This window comes from Narcine bancroftii, chromosome 12, assembly GCF_036971445.1.
Source record: "Narcine bancroftii isolate sNarBan1 chromosome 12, sNarBan1.hap1, whole genome shotgun sequence".
Classification (NCBI taxonomy): domain Eukaryota; kingdom Metazoa; phylum Chordata; class Chondrichthyes; order Torpediniformes; family Narcinidae; genus Narcine; species Narcine bancroftii.
Window position 1 is genome coordinate 93,148,687 of NC_091480.1, and position 22,145 is coordinate 93,170,831.

Here is a 22,145-nt window from a genome sequence, read left to right on the forward strand (position 1 = left end):
CAGGTAGATGAACACAAAATCCAAGTCTCTGCCCACCGAGTCCATCAAGCGCTGAAAGGTTTGCGTCGTGTTTTTGAGACCAAAAGGTATGCGGAAGAATTTAAAAAGTCTAAAGGGGGTGATAATAGCCGTCTTGCCAATGTCATCCGGGTGGACTGTCATTTGGTGATAGCCACATACCAAATCGACTTTGGAGACCACCTTCGCACCATGAAGGTTGATCTTGAAGTCCTGTATGTGTGGGACTAGGTAGTGATTGGATGTGGTGGAGTCGTTAAGGCGCCAGTAATCCCTACAGCCGCCAACTACCCAAGAACTTGGGGACCATGTGTAGTGGGGACGCCCACGGACTGTCGGACCTGTGGACTATGTCCAACTCTTGCATCTGGGAAAATTCCTCTTTGGCCAAATGTTGTTTGTCTGGGCGAAGTCTCCTGGCTTTGGTGTGGAGGGGCGACCCCTGGGCCAGTATTTGGTGTAGCACCCCTTGCAGTAGCATGGTGGAAGTGAATTGCAGCCTGAGGATAGCCATAAATTCATCCAGGATGCAGCTATACTCATCCTTAGGGGTGCTCACCATGGCCACGCCTGGGTTGCGGGCAACAGTAGCTTCGAGTTGGACGGTTTGGAAAGTCCAGACATGCACTAGGCACTTGGCTTTCACAGCAGGCTGTATGCCCAAAGGAAATCCGCAACGAGGAGTGATGTGTCCACAGCAACTAGTGTGAAATTCCACCGGAACTTCTCGTTGCCGAACTGTATTTGCACATTTCACGTGCCGAAGGTTTTGACGGTGGTGTTGTTTGCTGCCCGGCCTCGTGATTGCGTTTGTGTCTCCATTGCAGTTGGTGGGATGACACTGAGTTCGGCACCTGTGTCGACCAGGGACTGTCGGCTTCTAACTTTATCTGTGACATCCAGAAGGCTATTGATGTGGCCAGCCATCTGGCCTGTCCGTTTTCTGGAAATGAGCAGGATTGCCTGCATTTATGTGCTACCCCCCAGTGTTGGTGATAAAAGCACCAGGTAGTGTTTGGTGCCTCTGCTGACTTGGGGGGGCTCGGTTGGAGTTGGGGAGCGACACCTGGTTCACGGCAGACTCGTTTTCACGTTTCGTGCACCACAGGACATCTGCTCTGGCCCCGACCTTGTGTGGGTCCAAGAAATTCTCATCTGCTAACAGCAGCTATATGTCGTCCGGCATCTGCTCCAGGAAAGCCTGCTCAAACGTGAGGCACGGCTTGTGGCCGTCTGCCAGCGCGAGCATTTCATCCATGAGGGCGGATGGTGCTGTCTCCCATGGCATCTAGGTGCATGAGCTTGGTGGCGTGCTGGCGCCTGGACGGGCCAAAGGTACTTGAGAGGAGCTTCTCGAGACCTGGGTATTTACTTTTCTCCGGGGGCTTGTGTATCAGGTCATCCTCTCTGTCTCCGCTCTCTTGGTCAAGAGCACTGACAATGTGGTAGAACATTGTTGAGTCGGAGGTGATCTGCCACAGGTGGAATTGTGTTTCTGCTTGCCTGAACCAAGTGCATGGGCAAAGCGTTTAGAAGGGCGGTAGTTTCATAGCCACTGCGTTAATTACTGCAGTGTCCATCGTATCGAGCCCAGAATCGTCTGGGTCACCAATTGTAGCGGTAGCTACGGGGGAAACGAGAACAGAACTACACGCTGGAGTCAGTTTTGTTTCCATAAGGCAGCCGTCAAGTCCCGCCCCGGTGATGCGACGACGCAGCCAAGTGTGCGTGTGTGGCCCCTCTGCCCACAAGGGAAGCAAATCCTGGCGGCGCTGGCGGAGGCTGATCCGCTTCCGCGGCTGTGACAAACACGGAGCCAGTTCGCCTGCGTCATGATGTGCGCTGCCACAAAACAATTAAAAATTATGAAAAGAACAGTAGATGATAAAAAGGTCCCCATAAATTAAAAAAATTCAAACCCATTACATTGGTAGAGCATCTGAATATTTCCAAAGTTCAACATACCATCATATCGTCTAGCCATTGAGTATAAGTAGGAAGGGCAACATCTATCCATTTCATCAATATCGAACATCTAGCAATAAGAGAAGAGAAGGAGATTACATGGGATTGAGACCCTGCAGAAAATAGTAAAAACTGTTTCTAAATGAAATCAAGATTGCATTTGAGTTGCATGTACTGCTGCTTTGTATAGAATACCTAAACCTTAAAATTATATCTTAAATCCAAGCTTGACTTTTTATGTCGGTCTCTTCAACAAAGGTTTCGATTGTCTTTTCTGATTTGTGGATCTTTCAGAACGTTCCTATTATATATTTACACTGAAAATTTCCAACTCAAATGTGATGTGGAATTGTTTGATTGTCCCGCATCTGAAATTGTAAATTCCTAATGTAAACATATATATATAAAATCATTAAATCTCTTACTTTATCTCAGGTTCCTTGCAGATTTGATGGATAATTCTGAGCTAATTCGGAATATTACTCTTTGTGGACATTTACATCATGGGAAGGTACATATTTGATGTTGCTATTTTAATTGAATGGGATAGTTTGAAATAAAAATTTCACCGGGGGAAAAATAAAATACATTTTATGATTTCCTTCAGACAAATTTTGTTGATTGCTTGATTGAACAAACTCACCCAGAGATTCGAAAAAAGGATGACCGTGATGTAAGTACTTCGGCAATTTGATCTATTTTCTTGAAGATAGCTTTACCGTTCTGGGTAATACAGCAATATTGGGCTTCTTTTTTTAAAATCCTTAAGCTAACAATTAAATATTAAGAGAATAAATCCAAATTCATAATATCTAGTTAAAATATTATATTTGTTTCACTGTCCATTGTTGGTTGTTTTAATCTTCTGACACCATTTGAAGCCAAGTTACGTCAGTTTTTGCTGAAATTAATAAAACTTAGAAAGAAAATAGATTAAAAGTTAATTCAAAGCCAGTTTTTGCTGGAGGCCTAATGATTCTAACTTTGATCTTTTGAAAATCATAAATATAGAAGTTCTTGGTACATTCCAGTTACATCTTATCTCCGAGGTCAATCAATTTTTAAGCTTGATGTATGTTTACTCCGAGGGTTGTTAATTTCAAATATTTCATCCCAATGCAGTTTGTATTTATGCTAATTCTCATAACTACAGTACTCTCCTTGTAGCAACTGTACCATTGGATTGTGTAGAGTACTGGAGGGAAAACTGAACCACACAATTATCTAAAATACAGATACACTCTCTGTTATTCTGGAAGAAATACTTCAAACACTGAGTGGATATGCCAATAACAGTTTTAAGTGGGCAGAAAGATTCTGAAAGGTTAGAATAGAACTTATGGATGAGGAGAAAACATTTACATCATTTGAAAATTGTTGGGAATATTTTCCATTGGCTGCACCGGACTTTGATAAATTAAAGCTGCATTGGTACAGCCTAAGTATTTCAACTCCAGATTAAAAAAACAAAAATAAATATGATGAAGTAATATTTTGTCTTTATCTACAGCTTCGATATACTGATATACTCTTTACAGAACAGGAGGTAAGTGTATTTATTCAATATTTGATCATTTGTGAGAGCTTTTGAAGTTCTTGGATGAGGTTATGAACTAACTGACCCCCATAACTACTAACACATGAACAGCAATGGAAGATTTGCCAGACAGTGGTAAATTCAAAATAATAGTTTTTATTAAAGTATCTATCATATAACAGTTCTCACTTAACTCTAAACTTACAATGTAATTGTATAAATGTGTGTGTGTGTATTAAAGTCCAAACTATTTCAGTTTAAACTTGAGTCTGAAAAGTTGATTTTAACTTTGTATTTTAAAGATGTGTTGAACTTGGTCTATTAAATTGTAGTTCATAAGTGATTACTAGACATCGTTCTTTTAAATTGTTGCTTAAAGTAGTAATAAAGTGTTTATTAACACTGATTCAGTCCTTAGACTGTTCAAACTCACAAATCTCATTGAGTTATTTCCCCACAAAGAGATTTCTTCTTAAACTCTCACACTGGCGATCTTCAACTCCTTAGCTTTTAAAAAAATTTGGAGCTCTTGTGCACGACGGGCTGTCTTCTAATAACAAAAAGAGACGGACAGAAGTGGTCTGGCTTACTTTAAAGCCACTTTGAACTGCACCTCCTCCTCCAGAGAATACTGTCAATGTTTTCCTTCTGGTTTCTTCTTGTGGGCTTAAGATGCCTCTGCCTGTGGGGACACACACACACACACACACACACACACACACACACACACACACACACACACACACACACACACACACACACACACTTAAATCACCAATGATGTCAGTCTTAATTTCTTTGATATATGGAATTTTTAATAGCTGTTAACAACAGTTTCTTGGAAATCATATGATCTTCATACCTCTGGCTTGTTGATGTCACGACTCTGTAAGATGACATCACTTCTGAATGTATTGTGTGTGTGTGTGTGTGTGTAACTCTGTTCCAAATCCACTACATTACTTAAGGCATATTTATAAGTAATATAGCTTAACCTTAACCTAGTATTAATATTAATACAGATCCATTGTACTAACTAATGCATTTTTTTTTCCAAGAGAGGAGTAGGTATAAAAAGTACACCAGTCACAATGGTACTTCCAGATTCCAAGGGCAAATCCTATCTTTTCAATATCATTGATACTCCAGGTGAGTTCCATGAATTGATTTTAAATGTCTTAAATTTGGCCCGTGACTGATATTTTTTTTTAAAAATGGTATTGTTCAGATTTGTTATTTGGTTGACTTTGAATTTGAATTCTAGGATTGCTTGTTTTACCTTTATTTTTATATTAGATTGTTTTAAAGGGAATCAAATCTTTCATATTTTAAAGAAAGCCATTGGTAAAATGTATGCATTTTTTCAATTCTTTCCAGAAGCGATGGAATTCCTCAGTATTTTGAGTTTGCTACAATAGCTGTACTCAAAACTTGCAAAAAGGAAACCAGTTGGAATGATTAATAACCTTTACCCAGAGGGTGGTGAATCTGTGGAATTCATTGCCACAGAGGGCAGTAGAGGCAGGTTCATTAAATCTATTTAAGAGGGAATTAGATCTATTTCTTCAATATAAGGGTATTAAAGGTTACGGAGAGAAGGCGGGGATGGGGTACTGAACTTTAAGATTAAGATCAGCCATGATCCCGTTGAATGGCGGAGCAGGCTCGAAGGGTCGAATGACCTACTCCTGCTCCTATCTTCTATGTTTCTATGAGATGAATTTTATGATTGCCACTTCACCACACAGTTCTTTTTCCACTCTAATCTGCAAAAAACAAAATTATTTTATTTTATTTTCAGGACATGTAAATTTCTCTGACGAGGTTACAGCTGGTTTCAGAATCTCTGATGGCATGGTACTGTTCATCGATGCAGCAGAGGGGGTGAGTCAATTCATACAAGCAATAGATCAAAAGTACAGAATTTCCATGCATATACAGTATGTGAAAAGGACATTTTCATAGTTCTGGGGTTGAAAATGAATGAGAATCAAATTTTCTCTGCAAACATGAAAGGGCTGTTACATTCAACCCTAAAACTAACAAGAACAGCTACATCTGACATTGACTGAAATTCTGCCTTCAATGTCATGGTGCCACATAAATTCATCCCCAAACTCCAAGGCCCAGTACCCACGTAATCATGGGGAAAACGTAAAAACTCCTTATGTACACCAGCAGATTTGAACCCACCTCACTGGATCTGTAATAGCATTGTGCTGTCCACTACACTAACATACTGTCCTATGTAGATTGTAGAATGTAAATATTGAATAACTGAAAATGAAAGGCATAACTGCACCATTTCAGTAGAGAAGTACTGTCTCATATTTATCCCGCAACCAGCATAAAAAGCATCTCATTGTTTACACATCACTGTTCATGTGAGCCTTCTGTCCCAAATTGATCCTTGCATTTCCGTTATTGCAAAAACAGTGACTACACACAGAAGGTAATTCTTTGGCAGTAAAACATAAGATGGGTATTTTTGCGACAATGTAAATGGAAGTCATTCATCCTCATTGCTTAAGGATTTATTCAAGATCAGAATTTGCAGATTTTATTCAGTGAAACATAAAAGTCTGCAGGCGCTGGAAGAGCTCAGCAGCGTCCACAGGAAGTAAAGATTCTGAGCCCTTCTTCAAGGAATAAACAAGAACAGGAAGGCGTCAGAATAAAGACCGAAGACAGGCAGGGGGAATAATCCAGGACAACAAAAGGTGTTCATTGGATATGATAAGAGGACAGGTGAGATTTGATTTTGGGTCTGTGAAAGGAGACAGAGCGAAAAGGGAAGGGAGAGAGACAGAGCTGGGGGAAAGGTGACGGCGGAAAAAGAAGGGAGGAGAGGGGTTTAACAGAAACCAATATTAATGCCATCCAGGTGGATGGTGCTCAGATGGAAGATTGGATTCCTCCAATTTGTGGACGGTCTCAGTCTGGTAGAGCATGAGACCATGGACAAACGGGTCAGCAAGGGAATTGGATAAGGAATTGAAATGGATGGCCACTGGGAGATTGCACTATTGTGGTGGACAGAACAAAGGTGCTCAATAAAATGATCTCCCAGTCTACACAGCATATCTCCGATGTGGAGAAGATCACAGCTGGACACCAGATGCAGTAGGCACATATTCCCCTCTCCACCTTCCACAGGGATTGCTCCCTCCTTGGCTCCCTTATTCATTCCTCCCTCCCCACCAATTGCCCCCTTGGCACCTACTTCTGTGACCGCGGAAGATGCTTCTCTTGCACCCACACATCCTCCTTTTATTTAAACATTATTTTAATAATTTTAAAATCACATCCATGAATGCATATTCAGTAAAGGTATATAAAAAAAAGTATATATGTGGTGTGTGTGTGTATATATAATATATATATATATATATGGCCTAATTCCCTACACTGAGTATAATCCCCTTTAACCAAAGGCATAGTTTTACTTTTGTCCCAATTAATCTTATAACCCGATATTTCACCATATTCTTCTAATCTTGTATATAATTGATGCAAAGAATTTATAGGATCTGTAATATGAACCAAAACATCATCAGCCAATAAATTAATCTTGTATTTCTCTTGAGTTACCTTTATACCCTTAATATTAGAATCTTGACTTATTAACTCTGCTAAACTCACACATCCTCCTTCACCACTATTTGGGGCCCTAAACAGTCCTTCCTAGTGAAGCAATGTTTTATTTGTGAATTTGCAAGGGTCATCTACTGCATCTGGTGCTCATTTTGCAGTCGCTACATCAGAGAGACTGGACGTACATTGGGAGATTGCTTTGTTAAGTACTTCAGCTCTGTCCTCTGCAATAGCGTGGATCTCCCAGTGGCCACCAATTTCCTGTTCCCTATTCTCATGCTGCCAGACGAAGACCACTGGCAAATTTGAGGAACAATGCCTCATCTTCCATCTGGGCATTCCCCCCCCACCCCCCAAACCGCATGGCATTACTATTGACTTCTCTGGTTTCCGTTAAACATCCCCCACTCCCCCTTCTTTCCCCGTTTCCTTTCTCATCTCTCTCTCTTTCACAGAATCAGAATTCATTCTCATCCCTCCTCTTATTAATGCCTTTTGTTGGTCTGGACTCCTCCCCTGGCCAGTCTTCAATCTTTATTCTGATGCCTTCCTATTCTTGGCTTCTTCCTTGAAGAAGGGCTCAGGCTTGAAACGTTGGTAATACATCTTTACCTCCTTTGGACGCTGTGAGACCAGCTGAGATCCCCCCAGCATTGCTGTGTGGATTTTACTCCGATTTTTATTTGGCTTGATTGAGAAAAGTCTTTAAAATTTCTCAATGAATTAGCATTCCGCCCATTAAAAAAAGAGGGCTGCTTAAATAAATACACTTTCTTTTGTTAGATAGTTACCTGAAATAGAAATTTACTGCATTCTGACAATGGGAATCTCTTTTGATTTTTAATTAAAGATCTCGTACAAAGGGAATGAATATTTGTGATTTGCATATATGCGATTGGAAAAGCGTTCCACTCTTTATTCTTGCCATGTTACTTTGATTCGTGTGAAATATATTTACAGAAGATGAACTATTTATGAAGTGTTTTAACAAGGTTCAGTAATTACGTATCTTGGTTTTGACTTCCATTTTTATGTGCAATGGGTAAAACATGATTCATTTGTGTGATTTGCAGGTAATGCTCAACACTGAGAGATTGATCAAACATGCTGTGCAGGAGAAGCTGGCTGTCACTGTTTGCATCAATAAAATTGACAGACTTATCCTGGAGCTAAAGCTTCCTCCAACTGATGCATATTATAAACTACGTCACATTGTGGATGAAGTCAATGGTTTGCTTAGGTATTTTGTCATTTCTCTTTTTTAAAAAAAAATTTACTTGTGATAGTGAGAAGACTATTTTTGGTCCATTCACAACAACAGCAACCTCCTAGTTAGCCCACTATTTCAATTACAAGACACACTCTCATGTCTACCCATGGCCTTGTGCACTATCCCACCCAGACCACCTGCAAATTGGGGGTACAATACCTTATTTTCCATCTGGGCATTCTCCAGCCAGATGGCATTAACATTGACTTTTCTGCTTTCTACTAAACCTGCTTGCCTTTCCTTTTCCTCCCCCCCCCCACCCCTTCCCCGTCTTTCCAGTTCTTCCTCCCTTACCTACCCAGCCATCCCTCCACCCCCCTTATTTCTGCTGTCCTCTCCCCCCTTTCTCCACCTATTATCTCCTGCCTTTGCCACTCTCAATGCCCCCTACTCTTTTATTTGGATGCCTGCTTGCATTCTCTCATACCTTGATGAAGGGCTCAAGCCCGAAACGTCACTTCTTTATCTTTACCTTTGCTACATAAAGGGCACTGTTTGACCTGCTGAGTTTCTCCGGCATTTTGTGATTGCGGTTCTCTGCAGTTCCTGGTTTTCCATCCTTTACAATGTACTCCAAAATATTTGTTCATATTCATTAAATATTTAATCATATAACTTTAAATGTATTTTCTTTCTTTTTTTCCAGTGTCTATTCAACAGATGAAAACCTAATTGTTTCACCTCTTCTGGGTAATGTTTGTTTTGCCAGTTCGCAGTACAGTATTTGTTTCACTTTGGGATCCTTTGCCAAGATCTATGCTGATACATATGGTGAGCAATAATTGACAAATAAATATATAGCACAATAACCTAATACAGTAAAAGTCTGAAAATCTAGATGCCAGAAATCCAGACCAGTCGAGTGTCTGGACTTCTCGAAAACTCGGCTTTTGCGTGCCTGTGTGCAAGTGCGTGCATGAAGTGCCACAGATGCACAGTGCCAATATTCAACCATGCAGAAATATTTATTTGCTATTTTTGTACTTGGTATTTCTATGAAAAATAGTTTCATTAATAAACTATCAAAATTTACCTTTTTATTGTCCTCAAATTTGAATTTTAAAAGTACAACCTGAGAATCCAGGAAAATCAGAAAACCCATCCTCGAGCTGTCTGGATTTTAGAGCTTTTACTGTAATTACATTTTAATGGTGTATAGTTCAATGGAGATATGTTTTGATAATATGATAAAAGTTTTTTTAAAATTGTCTGTCATTAAGTGTGTGAAATATGAACAACTCAGATTACATGAGTATCTGATTGCAGTCAATTGGATCAGGGATGCTTCAGAAATAATCTAAGATGTGAAGGCAAAAAAGAATCCCTGCAGTTAAACATTGATTTGTATTTCAGGGATCCATTTTGGGAATATGGGTATGCTCCACTTTACGAAACTAGAGTATTCCTATGAAACTTTTCGTAAGCTGAAATAGCATAAAGTGAAGACCCATTCAGTACTATTGGAGGCTATTTTCGTAAAAGTGAGACCCATTCAAATCCTTTTGTAATAGTGAACACGGCTTTCTTTGTAAAAGCGAATCTTTGTAATTCGAGTATTCAAAAAGTGGGGTATACCTGTACAGTAATTCGTAATGAAACGATATACTAATCTGCGAAGAAATTCAGCAGTAATTCGACAAAGCTAATCTTATACATCAGAGGGGCAACACCTATTATTCTCCAACCAGATGGCATTAACATCGACTTCTTCTGTTTCTCCCTCTTTATCCCCATCCCTCTGTCTCCTTTCCTCCAGCTCTCCACCCCTTCCTTCCCAATTAACAGGCCCATCTCCTCTCCACCTATTGGCTGACCTATTATTTCTCGCCTCTGGGCCTGAGCTCCTTCCCCTGCCCTTTACCTGCTACCATTTTATTCAGTGTCTGGCTACATTTTTCTCCTGCCTTGGATGAAGGTCTCAGCCCCGAAACTTTGGTTCTGCATCTTTAGCTTTGCTATATAAAATACACTGTTTGACCTCCTGAGTTTCTCCAGCATGTGTTTTTATTTTATATCAGTTAAAATCACATTTAGAAAAACACCATTTCATACAATATTTATGAATGAAATGTAATAATGGCTATGGGAATTATGTTCTCCACATCTTAAAGTGGTTGCAGAGGTTTTGAGAAATATTACAATGAGATCCCAGAGCTAAGAGATTACACCCATCAGGAGAAATTGAACAAGCTTCAACTCTAATAATAAAGCTGAGGAATGATCAGGTAACCATGATTCAGATTATGAAAGGGCATGATAAATCGATGTATAGAAAGTTCTTAGATTAGCAAGGGCTGAAGGGGAATAGGTAAGGATGGGTTTAGGCAGGTGAATCAGGGATACAGGAGTCAATGAAAAATAAGAAAGGAAATGTTTACCAAGTGTAATTGAGATAAGGAATTAACCACTTCAGGGGTCACCCAAGGCCAATGGCATTGAGTCTTTGGAAAGGAAAGCTTAGAAAGATGCAGTATAAAAGACCATGATAATAGTATTAACTGGAAGTTTGGAAAGCATGTGTCTGGACCACATTAGATGAGTACTGCTTCTGTAGTATTTTTTTTCATAATTCTGTGTATTTTCTGCATTTATTGGCTGATTTGGTTACTTTCCTGTTTCCAGTCATTTTCTTTTAAAAAAGAATACGAGTACTGTATTAATCATTTAAAGTTCTCAGTTCCACAAATTTGGTGTTTATTGTTATAATCGACTTGTACAGATAGTTGTTCGTGAATCAACGACCCTTTTCTGGATATCTAGAAAATGTAAATACAAATCTGACTGCGTGAAAATAAAATGTTTTAATTGCTTATTTTCATGGTAATTATGCTGATTCTGTCTGCTTCACTGATCTGAACTTCCTGTTGAGTATATTTGCCAATTTGTTTCTCTTGTGTCTCAGCTAATTCTGGCAAATGCTTGAATGCAGATCAGTTCCTCACAGATCCAGAGATTGAGACTGCAATGATGGTAGTTATAAAATGTTTGAGATCATTATGAGAAATTTCGACTTAAAAGTGATTCTACTTCAATTACTGAAAAATATCAAGATTTTGTAGAAAACCTTTTTATTTGTTTTTTTGATGAGCAAAGCTATTGACAAAAGTGAAATAATTTCCATTAAATATGTGGGCATCACATCGTGAATTAGTAGGATCACAGAAGACCATGTCTGTCATCCTTCCAATTAATCTCGTCCCAGAACAGCAAGTAAGACAAATCAACCAGACCATGAGAATCGTAGTCTGTGGCTCATCACTGGAGCATTCCTATGTTTGCATTGCTAACCAGTTTAAGCACCTATTACGAGAGTGGAAAATAATATTTGCAAATGACCAATTTTTTTTTTTAGCCAAAATTTATGCTTCTACAAATAAAACATGCACAGTTTTATTCAGGAAAATCTGTCTACTCCAAAGCAGTTATCCAATTTCTCTGAAAGGTATTTTCTGCATCCTTGTAATTAAGCAATGTTTCATGACCCATCCTCTTGCATCCTGCCTAATGTCCAACTTAAGCAGTACATACAAGAGATTGAGACTGCAATGATGGTAGTTATAAAATGTTTGAGATCATTGTGAGAAATTTCGACTTAAAAGTGATTCTACTTCAATTACTGAAAAAATCAAGTTTTTGTAGAAAACCTTTTTATTTGTTTTTTTTTGAAGGAGACATTAACTATACAGAGTTTGCAAAGCGTCTCTGGGGCGATATTTACTTTAATCCAAAAACGTAAGTTTAAGATCACTCGAATTATTCTTATAATCCCACAGCTGAATCTGTACAATGTGTTGATATATTTTCTATTGATTTTTTTTTTGTAAAAAGCACAAAATAATAAGGGAGAGGCCTACGGATTATCCACGAATCCAGGCCAGTTATGGTGGAGAATACAATGATGTACCACAGAACAGAAAATTCATCTTTTTGAGATAATGGGTATTGCCTGAAACATTGTTGAGTCAAAGAAGAGAGAAATTTACTATTTTGCAGTGCAGTAAATGACGTGGATCCCTGGAAAGTCCAAAGTTCCATCCACTAGCATTATCAGAGTTTGTTTTATTGTTTGAAAATACTTGATCATGCGTGCCAAAATTCATACTTGTTATAGCTATAAACTAACAGGTAGTTCATTTGGAAAAAAAAAAGGACAACTGCAGTAGAATACATTAAATTAAACAGAGATAATTAAGATAGATGGTAAGTACTCACAGCATAGGGCAAAAAAAAGAATGGCATTACAAACAGTCCATTTTGTGGTTGGAGTATTTTTTCCAAGATGGTACCAGGAAGGGGCAATGTGTTGCCAGCGGAGAACAGTGAATACAACACCTACTAATTGCTTTAATAATTTTATTTGTTACACTTATACTTTTTAAAAATTGCTTTTTTATGTTTATTAGTTCTAATGCTTCTAAGCAACCTAATTTATGGAACAAAGTTTTTGTATGGCTTCACAAGTGCCGATGTTAGGGGCATGTCAGTTTTTAAAAATTTCATCCACTTTGAGGGCAGAGCTTATCGCTTCCACTAGCCTCTCCTTCTTGGTACATTTAAATCATGCAACATCTTGCAATTTCGTGTCAGGATGCTTTGTGTAGCAAGTCGACATTAAATCTGGAAAATGCAAGTTTGAAGTTGGACATATGCCAGAGATGAACACAGACAACTGTATTTGTAGATTCCTCATCAGGAGTTTGTAATTCTCCTAGTGAGGCCCTGTGCATCAATCCAGGTGAGAAGGTGGAACAAACAGGCTGAAATAGCTGATCTTTGCACATTTTGCTCATACCTTGATGAAGGGCTCAAGCCTGAAACATTGGAAATGTACTTTTATCTTTGCCCTATAAAGTACGCTGTGTGACCTGCTGAGTTTCTGCTGCATTGCATTTTTACTTTAATCACTGCATCTGTAGACTTTCATATATTATCCCTGAAAACAACTGATATCTGGCTGTCACTTAGAAATATGCAAAAGATGTTATATAACTTCAATGTTTAAGTTGTATTCTGAGACGTATATCTTTAAATTAAATTAATCAAACCTAATTAACTCGTGTTTTCCATATCTTCAGCAATAGAAAATTGATTCATGCATCTCAGTTCAACTTTTCTGGCAAGGAATTCAGTACAGGGGCACATTGATACAATAGCAGCAAAACACTTAACACAAATACATAACTTACAAAAGTTATAACCATAACCATATAACCACTTACAGCACAGAACAGGCCAGTTCGGCCCTACTAGTCCATGCCGTAGCAAATCCCCACCCTCCTAGTCCCACTGACCAGCGCCCGGTCCATACCCCTCTAGTCCACTCCTATTCATGTAACGATCCAGTCTTTCCTTAAATGTAACCAATGATCCCCCCTCAACCACATCTGCCTGAAGCTCATTCCACATCCCTACCACCCTCTGCGTAAAGAAATTTCCCCTCATGTTCCCTTTATAATTTTCCCCCTTCAATCTTAAACCATGCCCTCTAGTTTGAATCTCCCCCACTCTTAATTGAAAAAGCCTATCCACATTTACTCTGTCTGTCCCTTTTCAAATCTTAAACACCTCTATCAAGTCCCCCCTCAATCTTCTACGCTCCAGAGAAAAAAGCCCTAGTCTGCACAACCTTTCCCTGAAATCCTGTCAACATTCTCGTGAACCTTCTCTGCACTCTCTCTATTTTGTTTATATCTTTCCTATAATTTGGTGACCAAAACTGTACACAGTACTCCAAATTTGGCCTCACCAATGCCTTGTACAATTTCATCATAACCTCCCTACTCTTGAACTCAATACTCCGATTTATGAAGGCCAACATTCCAAATGCCTCCTTCACCACACCATCTACCTGAGTATCAGCCTTGAGGGTACTATTTACCATAGTACAGAAATGCTGAAATTGCTATTAGTTACATGGAAAAACCGACAGCAACTTCATGGGGAGACTGGTGTTATCTACCTTGCTTCATCAAGGTTAAAACAATTGTGCATTATCCAGCCTTATAAGCAATACCATTGGAAGCTGACGACCTGAATGTCAGTGAACATTCAGTAAAGTCAGTCAAGAAATGCATTATTATTATGTTCATTTTTATTGAAGCAGTCCATTTAATTTCTATGCTACAGGTATAATGTAATGAGACGCTCTTAAAAAAAAATGGAACACAGTGACAGTTCAGCTCTGACTCTAGAAGTCAAGCTTATCAAATGATTGTTTATCACAATCACATGCACATGAGCACTGTAGATTTTACTCTGATTTCATTTGTCCTTTTTCTACCCATTAATGAAAGAGTAGCATTGATCTATTAGCGTGTCCAATTAGCTCACTTAGTACAGAAAATTAAAAACCTGAATGGATAAATAGGTTTTAATGTACATTTTAGTAAATTTGAGCTTTGTCTTGTTAAAATGTAACATTGTTTAACTGATTTGAACCTAATTTTTCCTTTCAGACGCAAGTTTACAAAGAAGGCACCAACCAGTAATTCTCAGAGAAGTTTTGTAGAGTTTGTTTTGGAACCCGTTTATAAAATTCTTTCTCAGGTATGCACAGCAATATTGTATTAATAATATGACAGAAACAATAGGCTACTCACCATGTTATTAGGCAGTTTGATCTTTGGCAAAATACTGTCATGTTAGATTTCTTAAAATAAAATATGAGGTTTTTGTATATCTGTGGGGGAAAATCAGAGAGTGGTCGGTATTCAGATGAAATTTAAAGCTATACAAGTGGAGGCTGGACAGCAGTGAAATTTGTGGCTTCTGTTTTAAGTGGACATGTTGATGTGGTTGTCACAGCTGATGTGAGTGGGTTCATTCTGATCTCTGGTATTGCTGTACCTTCCCTGTGGCCACATTGGTTGCTTCCAGGTGCTCTAATTTCTTCCCACATCTCAAGTATCTGATGGTTAGTGGGTGAATTAGTTCCTGTAAATTATCCCAACTCATGGGTGAATCAGTGGATGTTAATGGGAAAGTATAATAGGTTATAGAGAAATAAGTGGGGGATGGGATTGCACTAAAAGCAGGCATTGTCTCTTTCTGTCATAAGGATTTTGTGACATAAGGATCAGAGTCTGATATCATTTTGGGGGTGGGGGAGGGATACTCCCTTGATCCTCTCTGCCACGCTTATGGTCCTGTGGATTGACCTCCAATCCATTTCTCTGAAGCAACCATACCCCACTGTGATGCAGCCGGCCAAGACTTGAAAGAGTTCCTATAGAAGCTTGACATAATAGTGATCAGTAGCCTTCCCTGCTTCAGTCTTCTCAGGAAGAAGACTGAAGGAATGAAAGGAAATAAAAGGCCAATGTTTCAGTTTTTCATTTTGTACATAATTTTGAAAGTTAACTTTAACTGTTACAAAAGACCTCATACAGTGGGATGGTTCTTCTGAGAACAGAGTAACAGGTTTTCTCTAACCTTCATACAAGATGGAGGATTACAGTGAAAAGGAGGGCAGTGTGATAGGACTGTTATGGGGTTTGTTCAGGAGCCTGCTGGCTTTAAAAGCATGCCTTTCTTTGAAATAGAGGCCGTTTTTTTTTTGTTTGCAAGATCTCTTTAAACTTTGTACTGTGTAAGCAGTTGTAGTTAGAGATTTTTTAATGGATGCTTTTCACTGATGATGCTTGACTCAAAATAGGAATTAAACGTTTTGCTTCTGACCTTCAGATGTTTAAAAATGTAGATTGAATCCAAAATATTAATGGGGAAATACACTGAGATTACCTAGTCATTACGTGTGGATGTTGTCTACCTTGTTCATGTTTTGATGTGTCTTCACCTTGAAGAAATGAATAACGATGTATAGTGAGTGTCAAGAAAAGATGGAGAAATATTTAGAGCAAGGTAGAGGGATAAAAGATCAGAAATATCCTCTCTGTAGGGAAGGAAGAGGTTATCAGCAAGAAATCCACATTGGAGAGTGAGTGAAGGACATCATTCTAAATATTCTTGAAAGTTGCAGACAAGGCATAGCATTATTCTGACAAGAAGTGTGCTGAAGCTGCTTGTATGTCCCGCGCAGGTTGTTGGTGATGTGGATACCACTCTGCCACGTACATTGGATGAGCTTGGTATTCACTTAACAAAGGAGGAGTTAAAGTTGAACATCAGGCCCTTGCTTCGACTTGTCTGCAAAAAGTTCTTTGGTGACTTTACAGGTAATTTACCGATTAAATGTGTAATACTCAACAGGCAAAATTTGTTTTAAATTTATTTATAGATCAGTTGAAGCCAATTCTGGTCTTTAAATCCTCCCAATTACACCCAAATTAACTACAATCCCATACATTTTGGAGGATGGGAGGAAACTGTTGTATTGATTCAAATAATGAAATAATAGGATCATTTAACAAAATTGATAATAAAGGGATTAAAGTCAATTAGATTTGAGATGGGTGGAGCTCAAAACTCTCAGCCCATAAAGTATTGGCATCTAAAACTTAAATGAATGATGTTTTATTGGATCTTAATCTACAAGGCACAAGGTGAGCGACAGGTGGATTAGTCTGGACGGCTGCTTTTTATTTGGCATGGAAGTGATGGGTTGAATGGTCTCTCTCTGTCTTTTCCATGCAAATTTGATTGACATACAATTAAAATTGCAAGAGTTATAATATTAGGAATGATTAGAACATACAGGAAGGGTAATCTTCGTCATGTAGCCAAAAGTAGTATTTTTAATTTGAGCAACTTTGCATCTGCCAGTTTACATTTTATGAAAGCTAAGTGTTGTAGAAACCCATAAGGTGCAAAACATACGTTATGGAAGTGCATGCAGATGTCTTAACCAGAATTACTATGGGAAATTGGATTTTTAGTTAAATAGAAAACCTTAAACTTCCTTTGAATTACAGATTGGGAGATAAGATGGAGAGATTTGAGTGACTTAAGATTTTGATTTGTTAAATTCTTACCTAATCAAATTCAGATATGTTTTGTATTATTGATTAGTGACAAAAATCAATTGCACGTTAAGGTAGCAGTAGTATAGAAGTCATAGAAAGTGATTTTTCAATAAAAACGTAATGTGCATTCTGTAAGAAATTTACAGATTAGCTATTACCTGGATGCAAAGATAATTTGAATAAATTTTTACCTTGAAAATGACAATACAGTATAGGATTTTATTTTCTAAATTTATATCAAACTATAAATGACAATATAAATTTTATTCTTTAAATTTATGGTAAGCTCTCACAGTGTGCAAATAATATTGCAGTTTTGGAATGGATTGTCAACCAGGATCCATGATACCAAATGTAATTTTTCCACAGGTTTGGTAGATATGTGCGTACAACATATTCCTTCACCTCAGTCAGGTGCCAGGAATAAAATCGAACATACATACACGGGCAGCTTGGACTTGGATCTTGGCGAAACAATGCTAGAATGTGACCCTGATGTAAGTAAAATGGATTGGAGAATGTTTGGTTCATGTAGCTTGATGATCTACGCTTACAAAGTTGGGCAGATTCCTTAGTGTTCTCCAATGGCTTATTTGTCAAACAGCAAGATACCAGCAACAATGGGTTAAACTATTGTTGACCAGTAAAAAATTATTTTGCAATGTTCAAAAGATTTAGGCACAGCTCTACTTCTATTCATACAGACTAAACTTCTATAACACTGGAATTATTATGTATAATCCTTGTACTTTTTTTTTATTCTTCAATTAGGGGCCTCTGATGTGCCACACGACTAAAATGTATAGCACAGAGGATGGTGTCCAGTTCCATGCATTTGGTAGAGTGTTAAGTGGAACTATTCATGCAGGACAACCAGTAAAAGTACTTGGAGAGAACTACACATTGGAAGATGAAGAAGATTCACAAATTTGCACTGTGGGCAGACTCTGGATTTCAGTTGCAAGGTACTTATTAACAATTTTTCAATCAACCCTTTGGATGGGTATCTGAACTCAATGTAAAATTATAACATTATAATATTCCATTAACAACAGATAAATTATTAACCTTTCTCACGATTCTTGTCAGGTCAGTTCTTCAAGTGGCAACTATGATAAGCTGAAAAAGGAATAAAATATAAAATAATATATTAATTCACGAAGAAAACAACCCAATAATCTGCTACCCGCCTGTGATTAGTGAACATGTAGTGAGAATTAAGTGGGATCTATTAGGAATAAAGTAGGTGATACATACTTTGAGATGCAGGATAGGTACTTAACCAATACCCTGTACAAGGAAGAGGATACTAACAAAATATCATTTGAATCATAGGATGATAACTGATTAGGCAGAAGGTTTGGCTGTTAGAACAAGAAAGAGAAGCCAGAGTAAGCCATTCTGCCCATCTTGGCTGGTCTGCTGCCCAATGGGATCATAACTGATCATCTACCTCAATGCTACTTTTCTCCACCAAGCACGTATGCCTTTATTCCCCCTAACATCCAAAAGTCCATCTGACATGGACCAGGTATCTCCAGGAGTCATTGCATCTTTTCATGGAGTTTGAGAAAAATCATTTCATCTCTCTACCTGGTAGTCTCTTCCACTGACAAAGCTTGGAATATCTGCTTACAGAGTCTGATATCAGGCATGCAGATGATGTGACCTGTTAAAACAAAGCCAACTGAGTATAATTGGACCTGGAATAGGATTTTACAACGACAGCATTGTTGATATTATTGTAGTGCTATGAGCTGTACACTGCAGGTAGCCCAAGTTTTGGAAGTAAACAAGAGGGTAGGGATCAATGCTTCTCAGTAGGCCATGAGTTTTGTCCCATTTTTAGGTTGTGGTCTTCCTTCTCCTCAAGTGATCAGAGACCATGCTAATGCACTGAAGGCAATAATGAATTTCATCAGGTGGTTCTTGATATATAAGAAGTTCTTCGTGTTTTTCAGGGTCTTCCCATGAATTGTTCTTGCTCAGAATCTCATCCTCTCATGTTTCAGTCACCCAGTTGATGGAGAGTTAAATTCAGCTTCCAAAAGTGCACAAATCTCTTCAAGCTCCTTCACAAAGTAGAGCCGCTAGCGAGCCTTCTTCATGATTGTATCGTCAAAGAGGTGGACGCCCAGACTCTTGAAGATTTAAATCCTTTCCACTGCTGACTCCTCATTGCGGACTGGTTCATGTTCTCCTGATTACGCCTTCCTGAAGGCCACAATCAGCTCCTTGGTTTTGCTAACATTAAATGCAAGTTTGTTGCTGTGGTACCAGCCTACTAGCTGATCTATCTCCCTCCTGTACACTTCATCTTTGCTGTCTGTGATTCTGCTGGCGACCTTAGTTTCGTCGGCAAATTTATAGGCGGCATTTGAATTGTGCCTCGCCGCACAGTAGGGGGTAGATAGCAAATAGAGCGAAGGGCTGAGCACGCACTCTTGAGGTGCGCCTGTGTTGATCATCATTGAGGAGGAGACATTGTTTCCAATTTGTACTGATTATGGTTTTCCGATGAGGAAGTGAAGGATCCAGTTCCCGAGGCCCAGGTATGATGTTGCTGGCATTTCGCTTGAAGATGTTGTGCAGTAAGATCATGTTCACTCTCCCTCTTCATGGGTGGAATGTACACTGTGATTTGAGGAGCAACTGGAAGAAGCATTTTGAAGAGCAATGACTATCCTAGCAGAAATTACCACAGATGAGTTATTTTCTTTCTTGAAGATGGTTACGATAACAGGATCTCTTCTTCAAGGCTTTGATTAATGATTCAAATTTTGGAACTTTGGAAGGCATTCTGTCAGCTCTTGAGGCCTTGTTTTTCTTTACGCTGACATCAAGTAGTAAATGTCTGGATTGGATAGGCCACTCTGGGTTGGGGGGACACGGTTAACGTGGGGGAGGAGCATGGTTAGCAGAGTGGTTGGTGCATCACTGTTACATTGTCCACAACTGAGACTCAAATCCAGTGCTGTCAATAAGGAGTTTGTACATTCTCAGTGGGTTTGCGTGAGTTTTCTTTAGGAGGCTCCATTTTCCTCCCACCATTCAAAACGTACAGGGGTTGTAGGTTAATTGGGTGTAATTGGGCAGCATGGGCTCGTGGGCCGAATGGGCCTGTTACTGTGCTGTATGTTTAAATTTAAAATAGAATGGATTCGCATCCTGCATAGAATCATGGTTTAAGAGGTCTTCGAAGTGACCCTTCTAGCAGGTATTGACCACTTCTCTGCTCTTAATCATTTTGCTTCCATTGTTGACTCTCAGTGGTGCCTGCCTTAGACAATCTTGACCATGTCATGGCTTTCGGTGAGTTGCAGAAACTCGTACACTCTTTTATCCTTTGGTTGCTTTGGTCATGTGATTTTGTTTTTTTTAGCTGCTTTGGAGCTTTTCTTTCCTCTTGAGGACACAGTGGAACTTCTAATCCGAAAACACCTTGAATTTGTGATGAGTTTGTTCCTGGAACTCGTGTTGACTCTCATCAAGCCAGAAATAAAACACGAATGATTTCAGACACTGTGATCGAAGTATAAACAAATCCCGGAGAAACTCAGCACGTCAACAGTGTAACTTTATAGAGCAAAGATAAAGATACATAACCAATGTTTCAGGCTTGAGCCCTTCATCAAGTTGTGGACAAAATGTGGAAAGACGCCCAAACCAAATTTTGATTTTATCCATACCTTGAAGAAGCCTGAAGCGATGGGTGTTTTTCTTTGCTTTATAAAGTGCACTTTCTCCAGCTTTCATCTCCTCAAACCAGTCCTTGTACATCTTAGTGGAACAGATATGAATTTCTTCACCGGTGACAGGTCTATTGAGCGCCCTTCAGTTTCTGTTGGCACTGGGTGAGAGGTGCTGTTTAAGAAGAATAAATATTTGCAGTGTCCAAAGGGCTGCCGCATTGATTTTCTTGCATCATTCATTCTTTTTGTTGATTTTGGAGCCACATTAATGGTGGTAATAGGGTGGTAATTGCTTCAGCACTCATTGGTATCTTTCATGGTGCAGCTAATGTAGTCATCCTCCAGTCCCTAGGCCCTTTTATAGTGGGGGGGAAAAACCAATTGTAAAGACAGATATTCTCTGTCTTTAAATTGCTTCTCTTACCTCTATAAAAGGTCCGAAGGAGGATTGACTGGTTAAACTTGCTCCATCTTCAATCGCCTAGGGGCTGGAATCAGTGACGGAATGAAGTCACTCCACCTCCTCTGTAAAAGGATTGCCGCTGATTATGACTCCCAGGGGAGCGCTGATGACATTGCGACGGTGCTGACAGCCTGCGACCCAAGAGCATGAATTTTTAAAAACCCATATGATCAAAAAAAGCGATTACATTGCACAAAAGATCTGCCTGAGTCCTAATACTGCTTGCACAGATCTCCACTTGCGCTCGAACCTGCTCTTCAGTCAGTATAGTCCGCTTTCCCGTTCCCAGCGTATATGTTTGAAGTCACGGGGGAGGGCAGTACTAGTACACTTCTCACCCCATCTCCTTCAGCTTCAGAAGTCGGCCTGTGATTCATCTCTGCATAAAAGCACTGCACAATCCGCATTTTTGGTCGTCAGCATAAAGGTAAATTTTCCTCTTTTTAAAACTTGAGCAGGCCATTACATGCCTTTTGGCATTAAAAGCCCCTCCTCACTCAGACAATATAAAACAGGTATCAGTACTGAGAACAACAAAGGCTGAGGATACTGGAATCCTGAATATGAATTGCCTGAGCCACTCAGAAGGTCTGACTGGAAATGGGTAGAAATGGTCAGTCATCATTTTGGATCTGAACCCTCATCAAGACTAAGTTAGAAGTTACATGTATAACGGGGGAAATAA

General features: G+C 39.1%; 1 protein-coding gene and 1 long non-coding RNA gene across 2 annotated transcripts in view; one reads left to right on the forward strand and one right to left on the reverse strand.

The window, feature by feature from the left end:
• eftud2 (elongation factor Tu GTP binding domain containing 2) overlaps positions 1–22,145 on the forward strand; it is a 56,130-nt gene that overhangs the window by 10,039 nt on the left and 23,946 nt on the right. The window contains exons 5-16 of the mRNA XM_069904809.1: positions 2,419–2,494; positions 2,591–2,656; positions 3,494–3,529; positions 4,579–4,669; positions 5,322–5,404; positions 8,188–8,354; positions 9,031–9,155; positions 12,053–12,116; positions 14,840–14,930; positions 16,423–16,558; positions 17,675–17,802; positions 18,077–18,270. Of these exons, the coding sequence (XP_069760910.1) occupies positions 2,419–2,494; positions 2,591–2,656; positions 3,494–3,529; positions 4,579–4,669; positions 5,322–5,404; positions 8,188–8,354; positions 9,031–9,155; positions 12,053–12,116; positions 14,840–14,930; positions 16,423–16,558; positions 17,675–17,802; positions 18,077–18,270 (1,257 nt within the window). The remainder of the gene's footprint in view (positions 1–2,418; positions 2,495–2,590; positions 2,657–3,493; positions 3,530–4,578; positions 4,670–5,321; positions 5,405–8,187; positions 8,355–9,030; positions 9,156–12,052; positions 12,117–14,839; positions 14,931–16,422; positions 16,559–17,674; positions 17,803–18,076; positions 18,271–22,145) is intronic.
• LOC138746540 (uncharacterized) lies at positions 1,982–21,130 on the reverse strand. Its single transcript, XR_011347014.1, has 4 exons — positions 20,995–21,130; positions 18,374–18,424; positions 14,984–15,063; positions 1,982–2,053 (listed from the first exon to the last, which is right to left on the reverse strand). It is a non-coding gene; the product is annotated as an uncharacterized lncRNA (long non-coding RNA).